The sequence below is a fragment of the Barbus barbus genome, assembly GCF_936440315.1.
Source record: "Barbus barbus genome assembly, chromosome: 40".
Lineage (NCBI taxonomy): Eukaryota > Metazoa > Chordata > Actinopteri > Cypriniformes > Cyprinidae > Barbus > Barbus barbus.
The window spans coordinates 17,292,808-17,310,292 of NC_136718.1; the positions used below are offsets into that span (position 1 = coordinate 17,292,808).

Sequence of the window (17,485 nt, forward strand, 5' to 3'; positions counted from 1 at the left end):
TAAAATATTAATTACAATTTTTCAATATCACAAACAAGCTAGCTTTAAGACAAAGTGGCAAAAGACTAAGAAAAAAATAATAATCTAACAATTACCAGCCATATCAATTTAGGAAGTCAAGTAATGTAACATCATATGAGATATAACTAGCAAAATATCACTTTAACGAAACAGCCTTTGAAAGACAATATCCAGCTCTAATGTAGATAAGATAAAAGCTATATGTATAGAGAAATAAAGAGACATCGCGAGATGTTTGTTTGTCTAATGCACTGGTTGTAATTGTATTTTTACCTCATTCACTAAACAGGTCAATGGTGCAAGATTACCATACACAGAATTATGATATATGCATTACACATCTAGGCTATACAGTGAATGGATTATAATTATTACAAATACAGGAGACATATTTACATTTTAATCCAAGTTCCATACAACATGAATATTTACAAAATAAGTATGAAAATGAAGCCAATCTGACAAATAATGTACAGTGTTAATGCCACGGCTGAACTGTTTTCTGTCATTCATCACAATGAGAGGGAGTGATGCTCATCTGATGGGGTGATACAGAAATGCCAGGGTTGCTTCAGAGGCAGCATGGGGAAAAAATGCATGATGAGTGAGCACAAAAACAAAGAGGTAAAGCAAAACATGTTATTTTTCTAGAAAATATATTCCCTGATGTTAGAAATCAAAATGAACAGGCCTCATCATAACTCTGCCCTCCGTATCTAGACTAAATGTGAAAATGTGCCCTTGTGACACAGTCAGATTTCTATTTCAAGAATAAGCACAGCAACATGTCAGTCCCTAATTAAGATATTCATCTTTCATTCATGCAATTTTAGTGAAATGCAAGGTACATTCAAAGTCCACTTCATTGAGAAAAACACCACAACCTAAAACAATTTGGTTTCCATTCGATAAATCAACAAAAACATCTTTCAAGCTTTATTTGTTCTGTTAGTTGTATAAACACATGTGCAAAGATCTGCAAACTAAATATATACATTGCAAAACAATAAATACAGTTCATGAAATTCATTATGAATATCATATTAGTCAACCAAGCCACTCAACAAAAATGGTAAAAAAAAAAAAAAAAAAAAAAAAAGACAAAAACCTTTGCTCTGGCAAAAAAACAATATTGTAACATTAACTCACACTTGTCTTGTACTTCGATAAACGCTAACCTTCACTAACCGTTACACACTTTATGTGCCAGATATGAACATTTTCACTGATGATGTAACAACCAAACAACTCAGATGAAGCCTAAAGGCTGGCTGACCCAAGGACTTGACTTTCCGAGCCATTTTCATGTGTTTCCTGTGAAAATGGACTCATGCGCTTCGATAAGAGAAAGTGCAGTGTATGATGCAGCAAGAATATTGACTAATGATATTCTATGACTATTCTGACTAATAATGATTGACAGTGATCAGTCTGACAGTCTGGTGGGCAATAATTCCTGCTGGTTGTCTGGCCAGAGGACTGTTATATGCTCAACCAAACGGCTGAGACTTCACCATCAAACTGAATGACTGCTAACTTCAGCATTTGGGTCTTGACTGCATGTCTTCAAATGCACAGAGCAAAGACATTAAAAACATTAAAAAAGCAGAACACTACCATCCCTTTTTCCTCACTGCAGATGCACACTGCACTGCAGTGAACTGCATAAATGGCCCAATTTCTACTGACAGGGATCAAACTGTTTTAGTGGTCAAACATGGTCTGTTCAAATAAGTAAAGAAGAACAGCTGAATAAAAATCCATTGATCACATGTTAATAAAAATAAGTTAAGATAATCAGTAGGGATACATGATAAATGTTCAATATTAAAAAGTGATCCTGCTCATTCTCAAGGGGAATAAAGGCTGGTTTAATGATCCTGCTGAGCAAGAAATAAACCACACAAATAATGCAATCCTTCATTTAGTTAACTGTATCCTATCTCACTCAACAGTTTGGTCTTCAAAGAGACAAAACCATCAGATCTTTCTTGCTAAAACTGGCAGAAAATGGTTGCAGTAATACAGTAATAAGGACAGAAACCCATAATGCCATAAAGTCTTGTCATGAGTAGCGTTAAGCACAGTAATCCTGAACGTTATGTACAAATGGATTCATTCGGTCAGTTGTTCTGTGTAAAGGTAATTCTTTTGCACCATTTGGTTTTTTATTTTGTTTTACCTAATCTACTGAGGAAATCGTTTAAATCAAGCAGAATACTCCTGTAGGCTACCGAAAGAGCGATATGTGAGAGATCATCATCATCATTTTCTTTCCCTGGTATTATATGTCTTATGATTACATACTGTACTTTGCTAATGGTACGTTATGTGGAATTAATGTCAAGCAAATACATTGCGAGTAAACGGCTGTATGTACATGTTCAACGTCCCAACTACCATGGCTTGCTTCGATTCAGCAAATCCATTAAACCAATACTGCAATAACATTCAGTTTAAGGGTCAATTTCTTTGTTTAGAAAATTAAGCATCTTCAAGAAGTGCTTTGGTCCATTTAAAAATCTTTTTTTAAGCAACATCTGGAGCAAAGCTATTGGTTTTTGTTTTGTATATTTTCTTTTAGAGAAAGTTGATTTTGTGATAATTAAATATGGAATATTTTATATATATTCCATATTTAATTATCACAAAATCAACTTATCACAATATAATTAAATATGGAATATTTTATATATATATAATAGGGGTTTTATAGCAAACCAACTTTCTCCTGAGGCTAAGATGTTCCTGGCAGACAACACTGTAAGGATGACGTTTCCAGACGAGAGTAACTCAAAAGAAAGCAGAACCTGCTCTGAAGATTCGTGCACACACAAATAGACTATTACAACATGCTACTTGAAGGAGGTTCAGTTATGACAAAGAACAAAACTGAAGACAGAATAAATCCAATCAATAACACAATAGAGAGGGGAGGAGGAGGAGGAGGAGGGAGGGAGGAAGGGGACAGTTAGTGTTTAGGAACTGAAAGTTAATTTGCTGGAGAGGAGAACAGAGCCACAGGTCTACATACAAGAGAAACCGTCAAGAACCACAAAGATTTAGAAGTGTTAACACACTTGGAACGTTGTAAAGGTAGACAGAGAGAAGTGAGCACTAGCTCATTCAGTTCTTCATCAGACTGGACCGTCTCCTCGCCAGCTTTGACCTGTAGGAAAACACAGAAAGAGTCAGGTGAGCAGAGACAATAAAAACCCTTTCAAAGTATTTAGATACTTAAGACACAAAGCCTGAATATGACTCTTAGAAACCAAGTGGCATCTGTTAACAATTGAACTTTTCTCACAACCAAAATCAGTTTTCTCTTTCTCTCTACATATATGTAATTCATTTTTTATTATTGTAATTATTATAGTAATATGAACTTATAAAATAATTGAATGATTCTTTTATTTTATGCTATATAGCTAACTATATTTCTTTAAATTATGATATTTTAAAGAATGATACTTGCCTATGCCTATAATTTTATATTTATATAAATTAATTAATAACAATTAGTGTGTGTATTTGTGTAATTTCAGTATCAAAGAGATACAAGAGTTTGTATTACTATTTTAATTAGTTTGTATTTATTTTATAGTTTAGTTAATGATTTGATTTTAGTGTTTTTCTTTATTACACCAAGTTAAATTACAAGAAAATTATGTAAGCTAATATATGCTTGCCATTTCATTCTCACCATTTTTAAAATGTTGCCTTCAATAATTCATTTTAAATGGTCCTACAGTTTAAGAAATTAATTTAACAGTATAAATATTCCATGTAGTCTTTGGCCTAATGTGAGGCCAAATTTCACAAGACTTGCTAAAAAATAATAAATATATTGTCAGTTTATTGTAGTTCATGAAACATATTTGGTTTTAGTTTTAGTTAACTATAATAACCCAGGTATGTTTATATATTATATAGTTAAGCATTTGTTTGTGCTACATTCCTGTAAAATAAATGCCATTCAGATTGATATTTTGTTACACAATGCAATGCCATTATTTTTAGGGACACTAAATATTAGATTTTTTCCAGAGAGGACCAGAAAAGAACCCCTTTCAAAGAGGTGGTCAGTTTGGTCCAGACTTGACTAGAACTAGGTTTCTGGGAAGCGTTGGGATGTGTACCTTATCGTTCCTGCTAGCAGTGGGTTAAAGGCGTACAGCCAGTCGTTCATGTCTTTGTCATTGTTGGCCTGGAGGAGGATCCCTCTGTGCTTTGTGCACACAGCGAATGTATTAGGCGTCTGCAAGCCATCAAACAGCAACAATCAGGCATTCAACTGACATATATTACAGGAAAAACTGTGGATTTCCACATAGCGGGTGAGGCTTTACCTTGAGCATGGCCTGCTGGTCTTCACTGTATTCCACCTGGGCAGTGGATAAATTCAGCACTCCCCTCTCTACTGGATCCTTGTCGTTGTTGTAGATGAACACGTATGGCCGACGAACCACCACAAAGTGCTTCACCCAGGAGTTGGAGCGGGGCTCCATGAAACTGAGGAATCCCTTCTTAGATACCACAGACCTGAGTGAACACAAGAGGACACGTCAGTCCAGCATATTACTGTACAAACTCTGCTGCCCCATTAAAGGAAACTAGGGCTGCAAAACGATTAAATCGCATTTAAAATAAAAGTTTGTTTACATACTATATGTGTGTGTACAGTGTATATTGTAAATACACACACATATACATATATATATTAAAAAAACATTTGTATGTATATATATTTATACTTGTAAAAAATTATATTATATATAAATATAAATATTTTATATATAAATCTAACCTATTTTTCCTAAATATATACATGTATGTGTGTGTATTTATATATACATACTATATGTGTGTGTACTGTGTATATTTATTATGTAAACAAACTTTTATTTTGAATGCGATAAATCCCGATTCATTGTTTTGCAGCCCTAAAGGAAACTATGACACAAAACAGCTTAACTGAATGATTTAAGTGTTCATCTTGATTGTTGTGAGAATGGAATAAACAAAAATAAATGTGTCAGCTATAATCAAAACTCTCACCCAGGTCTCATTTCCTCAATATCAGGCACAAGGTTGAGGAACTCGTGTTTGCCGGCACGGGCCAGGTAGGACGTTTCCAGAATGGGCACCATGGGGAAGTTCTCATAGTCTGAGCATGAGGGGCTGGTGGCACGAGAGTTAGCTTCAGGGGTCCTGGACAAGACAGATGTTTTAGGATCCTTAACTTTTAGTAGACTGTATTTTGAGCTTATTATTTGTGAACCGTACATACCGAGAGTCTGACAGAGAGGGGCAGGTGGAGGAGGGTGTGAGAGTAGCACTGCTGAAACTGGTGACGGATGGATCACGGCCCATAGGAGAGATTTCCGACAACTGAAAGAAACAGAAAACAGTTTTATTTTTTAATTATTTAATTCCAATTCATACAAAACTGGTTGTTTTTCATTGTTCAAGTTGAGGTTACCTTGCAGTCACTGATGCTGTTGCACATCTGGTTGTATTCACTGTTGAAAGTGTGTGTCAGGAGACGGAGGCACTGCAAAGAATTAAAAGACATAAACACACAAATTTGATGTCACACAAAATAAACCAGAAATATCTAATATTTGACTTTAAATGGAACACAGTATTTAACAATCTGATAAAAAAAAAAAAAAAGGGTTTCTTACCTTAGTGGCCAGCTCCTTCTCACGGTCTACCAAGCTCTCGATGTCTGTGGAGTCGTATCCGCTGCTCTCGCTGGGTGTGATGGCGCTCTCAAAGGTGGTGGAGGAGATCTGGGAGGAGATGCTGGTGGAGGTGCTGAGGGTGCCGCTGCTCAGACTGGGAGACAGAGAGACGCTCAGGGATTTAGGAGGAGCCGTCTCACCCAGTTTCTCATGGAGCAGCAAGAGGTGGCGTGTCTTCTCCACCTGACAAGGACAGAAATGGGCATCAGTGTCTAGAGATCACCACTGCCTGTCAGATATTCTTATGCAGATTAACACAGGCAGCAAGAAGTGTGGCAGTGCTCAATCGTGATCTTTTGTCTTCTATCCTCACCTCATGCAACTGCTCGAGTTTCTCCAGCTCCCACTGGTGCTCCAGGATCAGACTGTCTCCTCTGGGTCTCCAACCGGCCAGGTTCTCCTCTCCACGCACATAGGCCACAGATGTATCCAGAACCTTTCGTCTCCGTCGCTGCATACCTGAAAATGAACAATGAAATGATTAATGATTCAATATAGCAGGTCCAATATATCAATATGCAAAATCCCTAACATTACACAATAAATAAACTAGAAAAATCATCAATTTTATAAATTCAAAAAATCATAACCTTTGAAAAGTGTCTTTATTAAATTTTTTCCTAATGTCTGTTAGGATTTATAAATTATTTGTAAAATATTCTTCATAAATAATTTACAATACTGTTCAGAAATTTGTGGTTGATCATTTTTTTAATGTTGCCAAAAGAAGTCTCTTATGCTCACCATGGCTGAATTTATTTGATCAAAATACAGTAAACTTTAATATTAGTACAATTTCACATTCATGTTTTTTTTTTACATTTTAAAATATAATTCATGATGCTCAAGAAATATTTCTTATTATCAATGTTGAAAACAGCAGCTTAATATTTTTGTGGAAACTGTAATGCATTTTTTTTAACCAAGTCTTTGATAAAATGTGAAGAGTTTTTGCAAAAACGTAATTCTGTTTTTTTTTTGTTTGTTTTTTTAAATCATGTTTTTATTGTGTTTTATTAGTTTTTTTAGTTATTTTTTAACCTAGTCAAAATAACCCAACTACAGTTTGATTGAGATTCACTGGAATGCACAATGAAAAAACATGATTTCGGAGAATTGTTAAAAACAGAGTTATCTGTTTTTGCAAATGAACTGTTCATGTAAAGTTCAAAAGAACAGCATTTATTTGAAACAGAAATATTTTGTAACATTAGAAATATATTTTCTGTCACTTTTGATCAATTTAATGCATGTTTGCTAAATAAAAACATATATATATTTTTTTTTTTCTCAAATTGAACAAACGGCTAGTATTTTCAGGAATATCTTACCTGGGCTTCCTGTGTCAGCTATTTTGCATAAGCTAAGTTCATAGATTCCAGTCACTTTATTACTGTAATGGAAACATCAGAGAACAGTGTTAGCAAATTTCTTTACTTAAACAAAAAGCACATTTCTGGAGAGGACTCACATTTCGAGAGAGTTAATGCATAAGATGTCCACAATTTTACAATTTCAGCTTAAAACTTATATGAATGTATAAGTAATTGTGTCCTGCAACTAGTCGCCATTTCATTTTCACCATTTTTAATATGTTGCCTTCACTAATTAATTTTAAATGGTCCTACAGTATAAGAAATTCATTTAACAGTAAATATATTCCATGTAGTCTTTGACAAGACTTGCTAAAATGCTATTTAAAATAGTGTTTGATGGAGTACAGCATCCCAAAATGCAGGATGTGTCCTAAAAGTATTTTATGTATATTAACCTTTAGACATATTTGAGCTTTTTTAGTGGTAAAAGAGATAAAATGGGCCTTTTTTTCTTCTTCTTCTTTTTTTTTACCAGTCGGGGGTTTTGGAGTAGCCACTGCCGAACAGGTTCCTCAGAGAGCGTGGAGGAGAGATCTTAGCATCTCTGGAGTAGAAGACCATACAGATGTCCTTGGTAATGATGGCAGGCTGGATGCAGTGATCAAGCTGCAGGGGAGTGGTTAGCACATGTCAATATATCATTACCATATACCTATACCATTTAAGCTCTTTCTAAAAAACCAGTCGTTTAAAAAGAGTCGAGGCTGACCTCCAGATAGGCTGACAGGGTCATGTAAATCTTCTCTCCGTAGGGAGTGACGCGGTTCAGCAAGAGAGAGTTGTGCAGGGAGCTGTCCCAGACAGCCTCGAACCGGTAGAACGTCCTGAACAGGAAGAAATACATTCGATTTTTTAGGCTTCAGAAATAGTATCCACAGAATGATATTTTAGATATTTACTGGTGCTGAATTGATTAACTGCGTCGTACACTATTGTGTGAGCATGTGTTTGAGTGTGGATGCGCTTAAAGACAACATGAAATGATATTCACAGCCCACTTTACTTCTGTAATAATACACTTCTGAGAGAAACAGAATATACAATGAGTAGAAAAAATGTAGGGCATAATAATTCACAATATTACTGCTTATATTGTATTTCTGATTAAATAAATGCAGAAAAAAAAATCTTACAGACCCCCAAAAAACAGTAGCATACCTGAAAGATTATTCAAATGAACAAATTTTATTTTAAAATTTAACACTTTATTTAACATTCACCCATTCATTATTTACAGTAATACCAAAAATATGAATTAAGAAAGTAAATGGGTTGAAATTTGATTTCATGCTGACTTTAAACTGCACATGGCAGTGAATATCTATAAGCATCAGGCTATCACAATAAACTATTTAGTTATGCTGCCTACAAGCTTTCAGCTAACAGATGGTGCTAATGGACAGGCAATCTCCTCTAACACTGAAAAACATGAGGTGTAATGCCAGCTGCATCACGCGGTGTTGGGAGATCTCTGTGCCTAAATAGTTTGTTGATGTGCTCGAGTCACATAGAGATGAACACAACACAAGAGTGTTGACAGGTGCTACATTATTAGTGATCTGCTGTGAGCTTGAAGCAGACTGTGAGGAAGCAGTGTGCTTGTGTTTGACTCAGGACTACAGCGCAGTGATGGACTATAAGCAAAGGCACAAGATTTATATGAACAGACACAGAGACAGCGAGAAACAAAGAGAGAGATTGGTGCAGGTGACTCATCCTCAAATATCTTTGCATCTCTTTCTCCACTCACTCACCTCCCTCTCTTGTTCTCATTTCACTGTTTAAATGACAGATAAATGCATAAAGGCTTGCCTGCGTCTGTATCTAGACTCATCGATTCAGCTGCTAACAAGCCAAATTTAGTAATATAGTGAATGCAGAGCATAATTCAATTTAAATGTCACACCTACATTCATATTATTTGATTAAAGAAATGTGATGGCAAACGCTCATCTACTTAATAGTTGTAAAGTGAGGTGATACATGCAAAAGCAAGGATTTTTTGTTTTGTTTAGTTTTTTCCTACTAACTTTTACATATGTACCAAACTTTTTTACATTATTACAAAAACTCATTTTACATTATCATTATAGTAAGGTAAAATGACAGTAAACATAAGAGATTTCATATAATATATTTTTTTGTCTTATAATTTTATTATATATAAATTTAATGGGCTATTTTATCTTTAAAAAGGGCAAAATCTATATTAATTTACATGCATATAAAAGCAAATATTATATTAAATAACCATATAACATACTAAAAGGTTCTCAACAAGGTTGAAAATTAAAAAACAAGTTACAAAACAAAACAAAAAAATGTATGTGGGGTATAAATCACTTATTTAAATTTGTTAAATGTAATAATATCATGCCAATTTTCATATTTCAAAAGTTTAAATTGTTCAGGGCCAACAGAATAAAATTTAGATTTTGCATTTAAATATAGCAAATGTCATTTTGATTATTAGAAAAAAAGCTCTTTTGCAAATTCACCGCAACTCATACTATTATGTAGAATGAGTTCAGAGAGACGCAGAAAAACAATGACAGGGATACACGGATAATTTTGCTACTATTACACCTACAGATCACAAATGTCTCATAAAGCACTTTAATGGTAAAAATGCTTTATGAGGTGGTTCTGATACCTAGCTATATCGCTATCAATACAAAGGCTGGGCAAAACCAAGAGTCCAACCGCAGCAGGAAAAGGACGAGAACAAAAAGAGAAACAAAACAAGCACAAAAAGTCAGGCAACAGAAATAATCACAAATTAAAAGACAAAAAGCAGCATTCAGATTAAACAGGCAAAGGAAGTAAATGGAAAATAAAGCAAACTGGCATCATTAAAAGAACACAACAAGCACATTTTCATAATAAATAGAGCTGTGCATATTGGTTAAATTGCTGTTTCTCATTTGGTCCACTAGCAGGCTCTCTTGCTCCCTGCAGGATTTTTCCCTCTCACTGACGCCAACAGTGACTCATATTCAACATGCTCTCCTGAATTCTAAGCAGTTAGGTAAATGCATTTGCATTAGGTGAGCAGAGCATTTGCAGACCTTATGCTGTTAAGAAACAGACAACTTTCCACTGACTGCAGACAGATTAAATAAACTTAACACTTGATTTAATAAGCTATCAAATGTGGAGAGCGAACACAACATGGTTATTTATCTGAACTTGTGACTGTTAACATATCTGCTAGATGTTTTAGGTAATCAATTTAGAAAATGTTAAAGGTTCCCAGATCACAGTTAAAAAGAAAAGGAGACTGGGCTTTTGCCATAGTTGGCCCCAAATTGTGGAATAGCCTACCTTTTTTCTATTAAAATTATTCCCACAGAAAATCCATCTCATTGTATGCAATTTTATTGTTTTGCTTTTCCAATTTTTGTACAGCACAATGCTCAACGGCTGTTGTTTTATTGTGCTATATAAAAAAAAACTACACTAAACATACCTGCTGGAGTTGTGAGAAGATTTCAAGTTTTTAGCTGAGATGATGTTGAGAGACAGGACAGCGTCTGCAGCCGAATCATCCACTTCTGGCTTATTTCTAATTCGACCTACAACAGACACAACAATCGATGTGAGATGGCTGTAGCCTTTATTATACTCTTTATAAAATGGTTATATCAGGTCCTGGCTTCTGATTAGCTTCAATCCAGCTTTGCTAACAGCAATTACTTCTTCTATTTAAGATTTTAGGACAAAATTCATTATACTGACCAACCACCAGCTCTCTGACGTCCTTCCAATGCAGCTCACTGCCCTTCTCATGGATCAGAGTGACTGTTATTCTACGCTGAATGCCCTAAAAACAAACATAACAGGTTACTAAAAGCAATCTCAATTTGAATCATTTATATGTCCTTGGCTAAGGACACTGAACATCCTTAAACTAAACTACAGATTTACAGACAGCAACTGCAGAGAGAATTCAATGTTAATAGAACAGGGACAGAACAACATGATGCACAAGACCAAAGTGCACTGCAATGCACAGATCTATGAAAATTTAAATGAACTGATAACAGAATTTAATATTCAATTATAATTTAATATATTATGCACCGTGTTTTTTTTATACATTTTTCTAATCTATTGCTTTTGCATGTTTCTAGTACATCATATTTGTATGTACAGCATATATTTGAATATATACACTACCAGTCAAATGTTTTTGAACAGTAAGATTTTTTTATGTTTTTTAAAGAACTTCTGCTCACCAAGCCTGCATTTATTTGATCCAAAATGCATCAAAAGCAGCAATACTGTGAAATATTTCTACTATTTAAAAAGCTTTAAATTGATCAAAAGTGATGATAAAGACATTTGTAATGTTACAAAAGATTTCTATTTCAGATAAATGCTGTTCTTCTGAACTTTCTATTCATCAAAGAAAGCTGAAAAAAAATTCTACTCAGCTGTTTTCAAAATAATAATAATAATAATAATAATAATAATAATAGTTTTTTGAGCAGCAAATCAGAATATTAGAATGATTTCTGAAGGATCGTGTGACTGGAGTAATGATGCTAAAAATTCAGCTTTGAAATCACAGGAATAAATTACATTTTAAAATATATTCAAATAGAAAACAGTTATTTTAAATAGTAAAAATATATATTTTTTTTTACTGTGTTTGCTTTACTTTGGATCAAATGCATGCTTGGTGAACAGAAGAGAATTCTTTAAAAAAAACCTTACTGTTCAAAATTGTGTATAAATATAATTAGGTAATGATAATAATGTCAAAAGAAGGATGGAAACCATTCAGTTTAAAGGCAAATATTTATACTCCTATTAGTTAAAGCATAAATAGAAAGAATAAATACCTGGTGCAAAAGGTACGTGCCATGACAGGGAAGACCTCCTGTGTGATCTACTACTGCTGGGATATAACTGCAATACACAACACGCAATTTATATAATCGCAAACAGACTTTATAGCAACATATTTATACAAAATACTTGTACAATATATTATAAACATATCTGAAATAAATATACAAATTGAGATGTCAGGTATATTTTATACACAGTGGGGCAAATAAGTATTTGATACACTGACGATTTTTCAAGTTTTCCCATTTACAAAGAATAGAGAGATCTGTAATTTTCATCGTAGGTACACCTCAACTGTGAGAGACAGAATATAAAAAAAAATCCAGAAAATCACAGTTCACTTACTCTCCAGTGGGCTCCAGTTCACTGATCTCGAACCAGGCCAGCAGGTCATACTTGCTCACACACTGACCCAGGTTAGACTTGGTAATGGTGTTCAGTTTGGTGGCTGGCACTGCAAGGAAAGTAGAATATTAATAGGATGGAAATACTGTGCACCATATGGCTGATGTATTTAAAATAAGCCTAATGTATTTACTAAACAGGCCAGGTTCTATAAATATCCTTAAAAAAAATGCTGAATGTGACAGATAAACAATATGAGCATGAGTCTCGTAATGTGAGAAAACACAACGCATCAGCTTAAAAGAGGGTCATAATGTAGGCTTTGGAAAAATCGGCCACTAGAAATTCTACACTACATCGGGAAAATCAATACAGTCTGATTTGCTCCAAAAAACTGCAGCTGAAGGGCGGCACTCCATTTCCTGCAGCTGTCTGCTGTGTTTCTACAGTATGTATGATGAGGTGGGAGACAATGGCGCTGGGGGAAAGCTGCAGGAAACCTTGTAACTCGTGTCATTTGTGTAAAAAAAAAAGCTTCTTGAGGGAAGCTAGAAAGAACATATGGAAAACACCTAACATGATTTAATTAGCAGTACGCTTTCAAAGTAACACAAAAGGAAACACCAAGCAGCTGTCGTTGCAGTCTAGATCAACCAGAGAGGGAGAGTGACACTTAAAAACACAGCAGCTCAAGGAAAAGCCTTTCTAGCTTATCTTCAGGATCAGGAATATCTACATTTAAAAGAACATCCACTGGGATTCAGTCATCGGGTGGGGATGAAGGGCGACACTAGAGTCACAGTACATTAAAGCACAGCACAGAGCTAATCACTATTGATCTACACTACTCTGCGCCTTTGAGGCTCTGTACCAACCGGCGTGTTTGCGCACTCTGAAAACGGGGCTGTTGGGTACAGGGAGGAAGGGGAAGTGGGACAGCTCATCTGCCCCTTCCTCCAGGCTGGCGACGGCCGTGGAAGCCAGTGCGTTGGCGTGCTCTGAGAGCGTGTCCAACATCTGGCCGTGCATGTACCCGCTCATCAGGTACCTGATCAACTCGATCTTACGTGTGTGGTCTGGGCAGATGACACCAGGTGAGAGTGGTGAATATGAGGATTGAAATGAAAGACACAAAGATGGAGTTAAATGTATGTGAGAAATGGAAACGATGAAGTATTCAGTTGCCCCAAAAACTATTTGGACTCTTAAAAATGTATTAATTTTAACAAAAATATCTGCAATATAATAACATTTTATATATCAAAATGGCATTTATTTTGAAGATAAAATATAAAAATATGGACTACCATTCAAAGTGGAATTTATTTTGAAGATAAATAAATGCCACTTTTAGGTTTCGCAAGTTTTCTTTTTCTGATCAAAAATGTACAGCAAATACTTACACAGTACATTGTTACTATTTCAAATAAATGCTGCTTTTGAATTTTCTATTTATCAGAGAATCCTAAAAAAGTATCAATGTTTTTACAAAAACTTTTATAGGCAGCACAACAGACTGGAGTAATGGAATAAATTACATTTTGAAATGTAATAAAAAAGAAAACTGTTGATTAAATAGTTATAATATTTCACAATATTACAGTATTTTTGATCAATGGAGTCTTGGTGAGACTACTTAAGAGACTTAAAAATAAATAAATTGTACCAACCTCAAACTTTTAAACAGTAATGTATTATATATAATAAACATTAAATATATATTTACTATTAAAACAAATTATAGATAAATATTCTATATACACAAAATAAAGAAACTCTAAATATAATGTTCAAAATGCTAGTAAAAATTGACACTTTTTGGCTAACAAATGCATTATTATTATTATTATTATTATTTCAATTCCTGAGTGGCACATGGAGACTCAAACCACTTTTAACAGCTCTTTGAATTAAATTTTATATGACAGGTGTTAAAAGAGGGTTTCTTACACTTTGAATCTACAATCTATAAATCACAAAGAGCTCTACAGCTTTTCCAATTATCTACAACTGAGCTGTAGCACCTCTAGATTCATATTGCGATATAAAAGACTGACAGCTCGGGGTGAAGATCAATACACCGTCAGGATTGATGACACTTCAAGGCTACAGCCTCGGTTTTATTTTTGGTCGCAAAGGTAGATTTGTTAAAAAAACAACAACAACAGTCTGGACAGGAACGGCTGACAGCTGCGTCTTTCAAACTGACTTGCTGCATAAATGAGATCTGGAGCCCTTTTGAGACGAGATAACCGTATCGAACAAAAGAGTTACAGATTACAGCATTATAAACTACGAGGCAGTTCCTTGTTTAATGAAGCATGTAATGAATTACACTAATAATTAGAAGGGAGATAGAGGAGAATACAAGCTCCGGGCGAGGATTATTCAAGGAATCTGCTTTATTATTGCTTATGCAAATTTAAGACCCTTCAATCTGGCTTAATGAACATGTGACGTTCTTTATGAAGACAAATGGAGATGTCATTTTTGAGTTATATAGTAGTTGCCAACATACCTGGTTTCGATAAAGGCATAGGTGGGGGGTAGTACTTTCTGGAAGGCTGCGAAGGGCTATAAGAGAAGCAAAATATTAATTAGACAAGTAAAAAATAATTATAATAATATTAATCAATCTGTATGCTGATTTAATCAATCCACCAAGGGCATAACCACATAGTCAGGATTATGGGAACATTTATTTCCTGCTATTTTCATGCTATGTTTTTTTACAACAATTAAGATATGCTGTAGAACAACTATTACATTTGTTTTAGTTACTTATTTTATTAATATATTCACTGTAATAATTTAATGCAATATTCTGGGCTAAATACAAATCATGCTCCATCAACACGTTGTCAATAACAAAGGGAAGAAATATTGACTTTGTTAAAATAAATAAGAAAATGTGTTGACAGAACTTACATTGGACATTTTGCATTTTAAAAGCTTTCCTGTCATTGCTTTTAGTTAAATTTATATTTTTAATGCCATTATCAACAACAAAGACTATTTTTATGTCAAAACTGAATAATTTAAAGTACAATGAGGTGTTATTGTTAACTAAAACAAAATCTATCAATCAAATATGGTAATTGAAATAAAGTTGAATTATATGAATTATATATAAATATCAGATAAAATTTGAAAGAATGAGAAATGTTGCAACTAACCGAAATAAATGATTTTAAGTTGAAGTAGTAAAATCACTAAAATCCAGACTGAAACAAAAATAAACATTACAGCACTGTAAAAACTATACAAGTTAAAAAAAAATTAGAAATTTCATATTTAACAATTGCAAAATTTTATATCATCAGTCACTTAAAAATACCACTGACCCTTAACGTCACCTTAAATTCATCCTTAAAGTGGTTATGGCCCTGAAATGCACTCAAAATATTGAATGATTTCATGCTAAATATATGATTATGTTAATCAAATTTGTGATACTGGACGACATGTTGTTACCTGACAACTTCCTGCCCATGAATATGCAGTGGGTGCTGTTGGTAATGGCCAAACACTTCAAACACAATTGGCTTGGTCTTTATGTACTCGATAAAGGACTCTGTCACCTCCACTGAGATCTGGATGTGAAAACCAGATAAATAAGTTGACAACACATGCATATTTGCCTAACAATGTGTAATAATGAGGAATAATTCTAGCCTGATGAAATACTTCAACAAGAACAACTCTGGATCAGTTATGCCACCATAATGTTCAATTTCCTCCTCAAAACCTTGTTCCTCTCACCGCTTTCAACACTTACATTCTGTACGTGGTAAAAGCCCAGCGGGGCACCTTTGCCTGTGTTCTTCAGGGGCTCTGTGCTGAACGCCTCATCGTGACGATGGAGGAAACTGTTGGCAGCATGAGGAAGGATTACTGAGAGAAGCGTGACTGTGCGATTGCGTGATTTATGTGGAGGTGTGTATGTGCTCTGTCTGAATAAAGACCAATGAGACAGGAAAGAAGGGTCGCTATAGAGACAGGCTGACTCACTTGAATTGGCAGAAGATATCTGCGTACTCGGGCGGGATGCCGCTCGCCTGTAGAACAGTGACGCGAAAAGTGAAAATACTGCCCACTTCCAGATGCTCTGCCAAGCCGTCACCCAGTTTTGTGTCCACGTTCCCAAGCTTCAAGTCTTTTAGACACAAAACACATGTACAAATATGCATAATATTATTATTTTTTTTTTTATGTAAAAAGATCTACAAACAGTTAATGTGAAATTGTTGATGTTATTGTTGATGTTGGTTGATTTTCTTGGGCATTTCTTCAATGTATTCCTAGTAATCTATGACAATTTTATATAGAAAACAATTACATTTACTTTTTTATATTAAGCCATTTATCACCACTATTAGAGGGTGTTTCTGGCAAACTGGACCAGCTTGATAGTTATTTAATATTATCTGACATTTTTAATAAACAGTGTCTATAAATCTGTTTCCATGGACTTCTTTAATTGGCCTGTTAAAACATTCTAGAAGAATCAGTTTGGTCCTAAAGCTTTTGGGTCAATGAGGCTTTGTAAATTAAACGCGACATAGCAAAACACACCAGCATCGTCTGGATGCGCAAGCATTTCTTTTCACTCGGACTGAACGGCTTTGTTCAGAACTCGGGGCCTGCCAGCTGGATTATGCATCTACACTCACCCATGTCATTTATTCTGTTCATTTCTTCTGAAGGGGTGATGACCTCTGAACTCTGACCTTGACCTTCCACAATACGCAGCTCTTCCAAAGAGAGCCCAGAGCGGGTCATGACCACGGAGGAGAAATCACTCTGGATGGTGAAAGAGTAAAAGCGAGAGGGAGAGAAAAAAAAAAAGGAAATAAAATACAAAGGCAGCGATCCCAAAAATGACCACCAACAACTCACACCCTGTAGGAACTAGTACAAATGTCAAACTTGAGGCAACATTGTGTTGGGGAATAACTAGATACATGTAACAGAATAACGTAATTTAATTGTAAAATAAACTTAACTGTAATCTGTTAATGTGCAATTAAATTACAGTTACTTGTGAAAATGTTAAGGATTACACAGAGGGTTACATCTGAATATTTTCCTCACACACAGATTTGATTGAGTTCTTTCAAAAAAAAAAAAAAAAATGCA

The 17,485-nt window shown here is 34.7% G+C and overlaps 1 protein-coding gene across 2 annotated transcripts in view; it reads right to left on the reverse strand.

Annotated features, from left to right (window-relative positions):
* Positions 1-264: 264 nt before the first annotated feature.
* Positions 265-17,485, reverse strand: part of kif1b (kinesin family member 1B) — a 67,595-nt gene continuing 50,374 nt past the window's right edge. For both annotated transcript variants that reach the window (XM_079400277.1, XM_079400279.1), the window contains 20 exons: positions 17,020-17,149; positions 16,358-16,502; positions 16,125-16,215; positions 15,821-15,939; positions 14,865-14,920; positions 12,347-12,455; positions 11,992-12,058; positions 10,883-10,967; positions 10,614-10,719; positions 7,854-7,968; positions 7,617-7,750; positions 7,100-7,161; positions 6,082-6,227; positions 5,709-5,951; positions 5,504-5,575; positions 5,312-5,412; positions 5,080-5,232; positions 4,371-4,563; positions 4,161-4,279; positions 265-3,190 (listed from right to left, as the gene is read on the reverse strand). In XM_079400277.1, the coding sequence (XP_079256403.1) occupies positions 3,148-3,190; positions 4,161-4,279; positions 4,371-4,563; positions 5,080-5,232; positions 5,312-5,412; positions 5,504-5,575; positions 5,709-5,951; positions 6,082-6,227; positions 7,100-7,161; positions 7,617-7,750; positions 7,854-7,968; positions 10,614-10,719; positions 10,883-10,967; positions 11,992-12,058; positions 12,347-12,455; positions 14,865-14,920; positions 15,821-15,939; positions 16,125-16,215; positions 16,358-16,502; positions 17,020-17,149 (2,289 nt within the window). In that variant the 3' untranslated portion in view covers positions 265-3,147. The remainder of the gene's footprint in view (positions 3,191-4,160; positions 4,280-4,370; positions 4,564-5,079; positions 5,233-5,311; positions 5,413-5,503; positions 5,576-5,708; positions 5,952-6,081; positions 6,228-7,099; positions 7,162-7,616; positions 7,751-7,853; positions 7,969-10,613; positions 10,720-10,882; positions 10,968-11,991; positions 12,059-12,346; positions 12,456-14,864; positions 14,921-15,820; positions 15,940-16,124; positions 16,216-16,357; positions 16,503-17,019; positions 17,150-17,485) is intronic.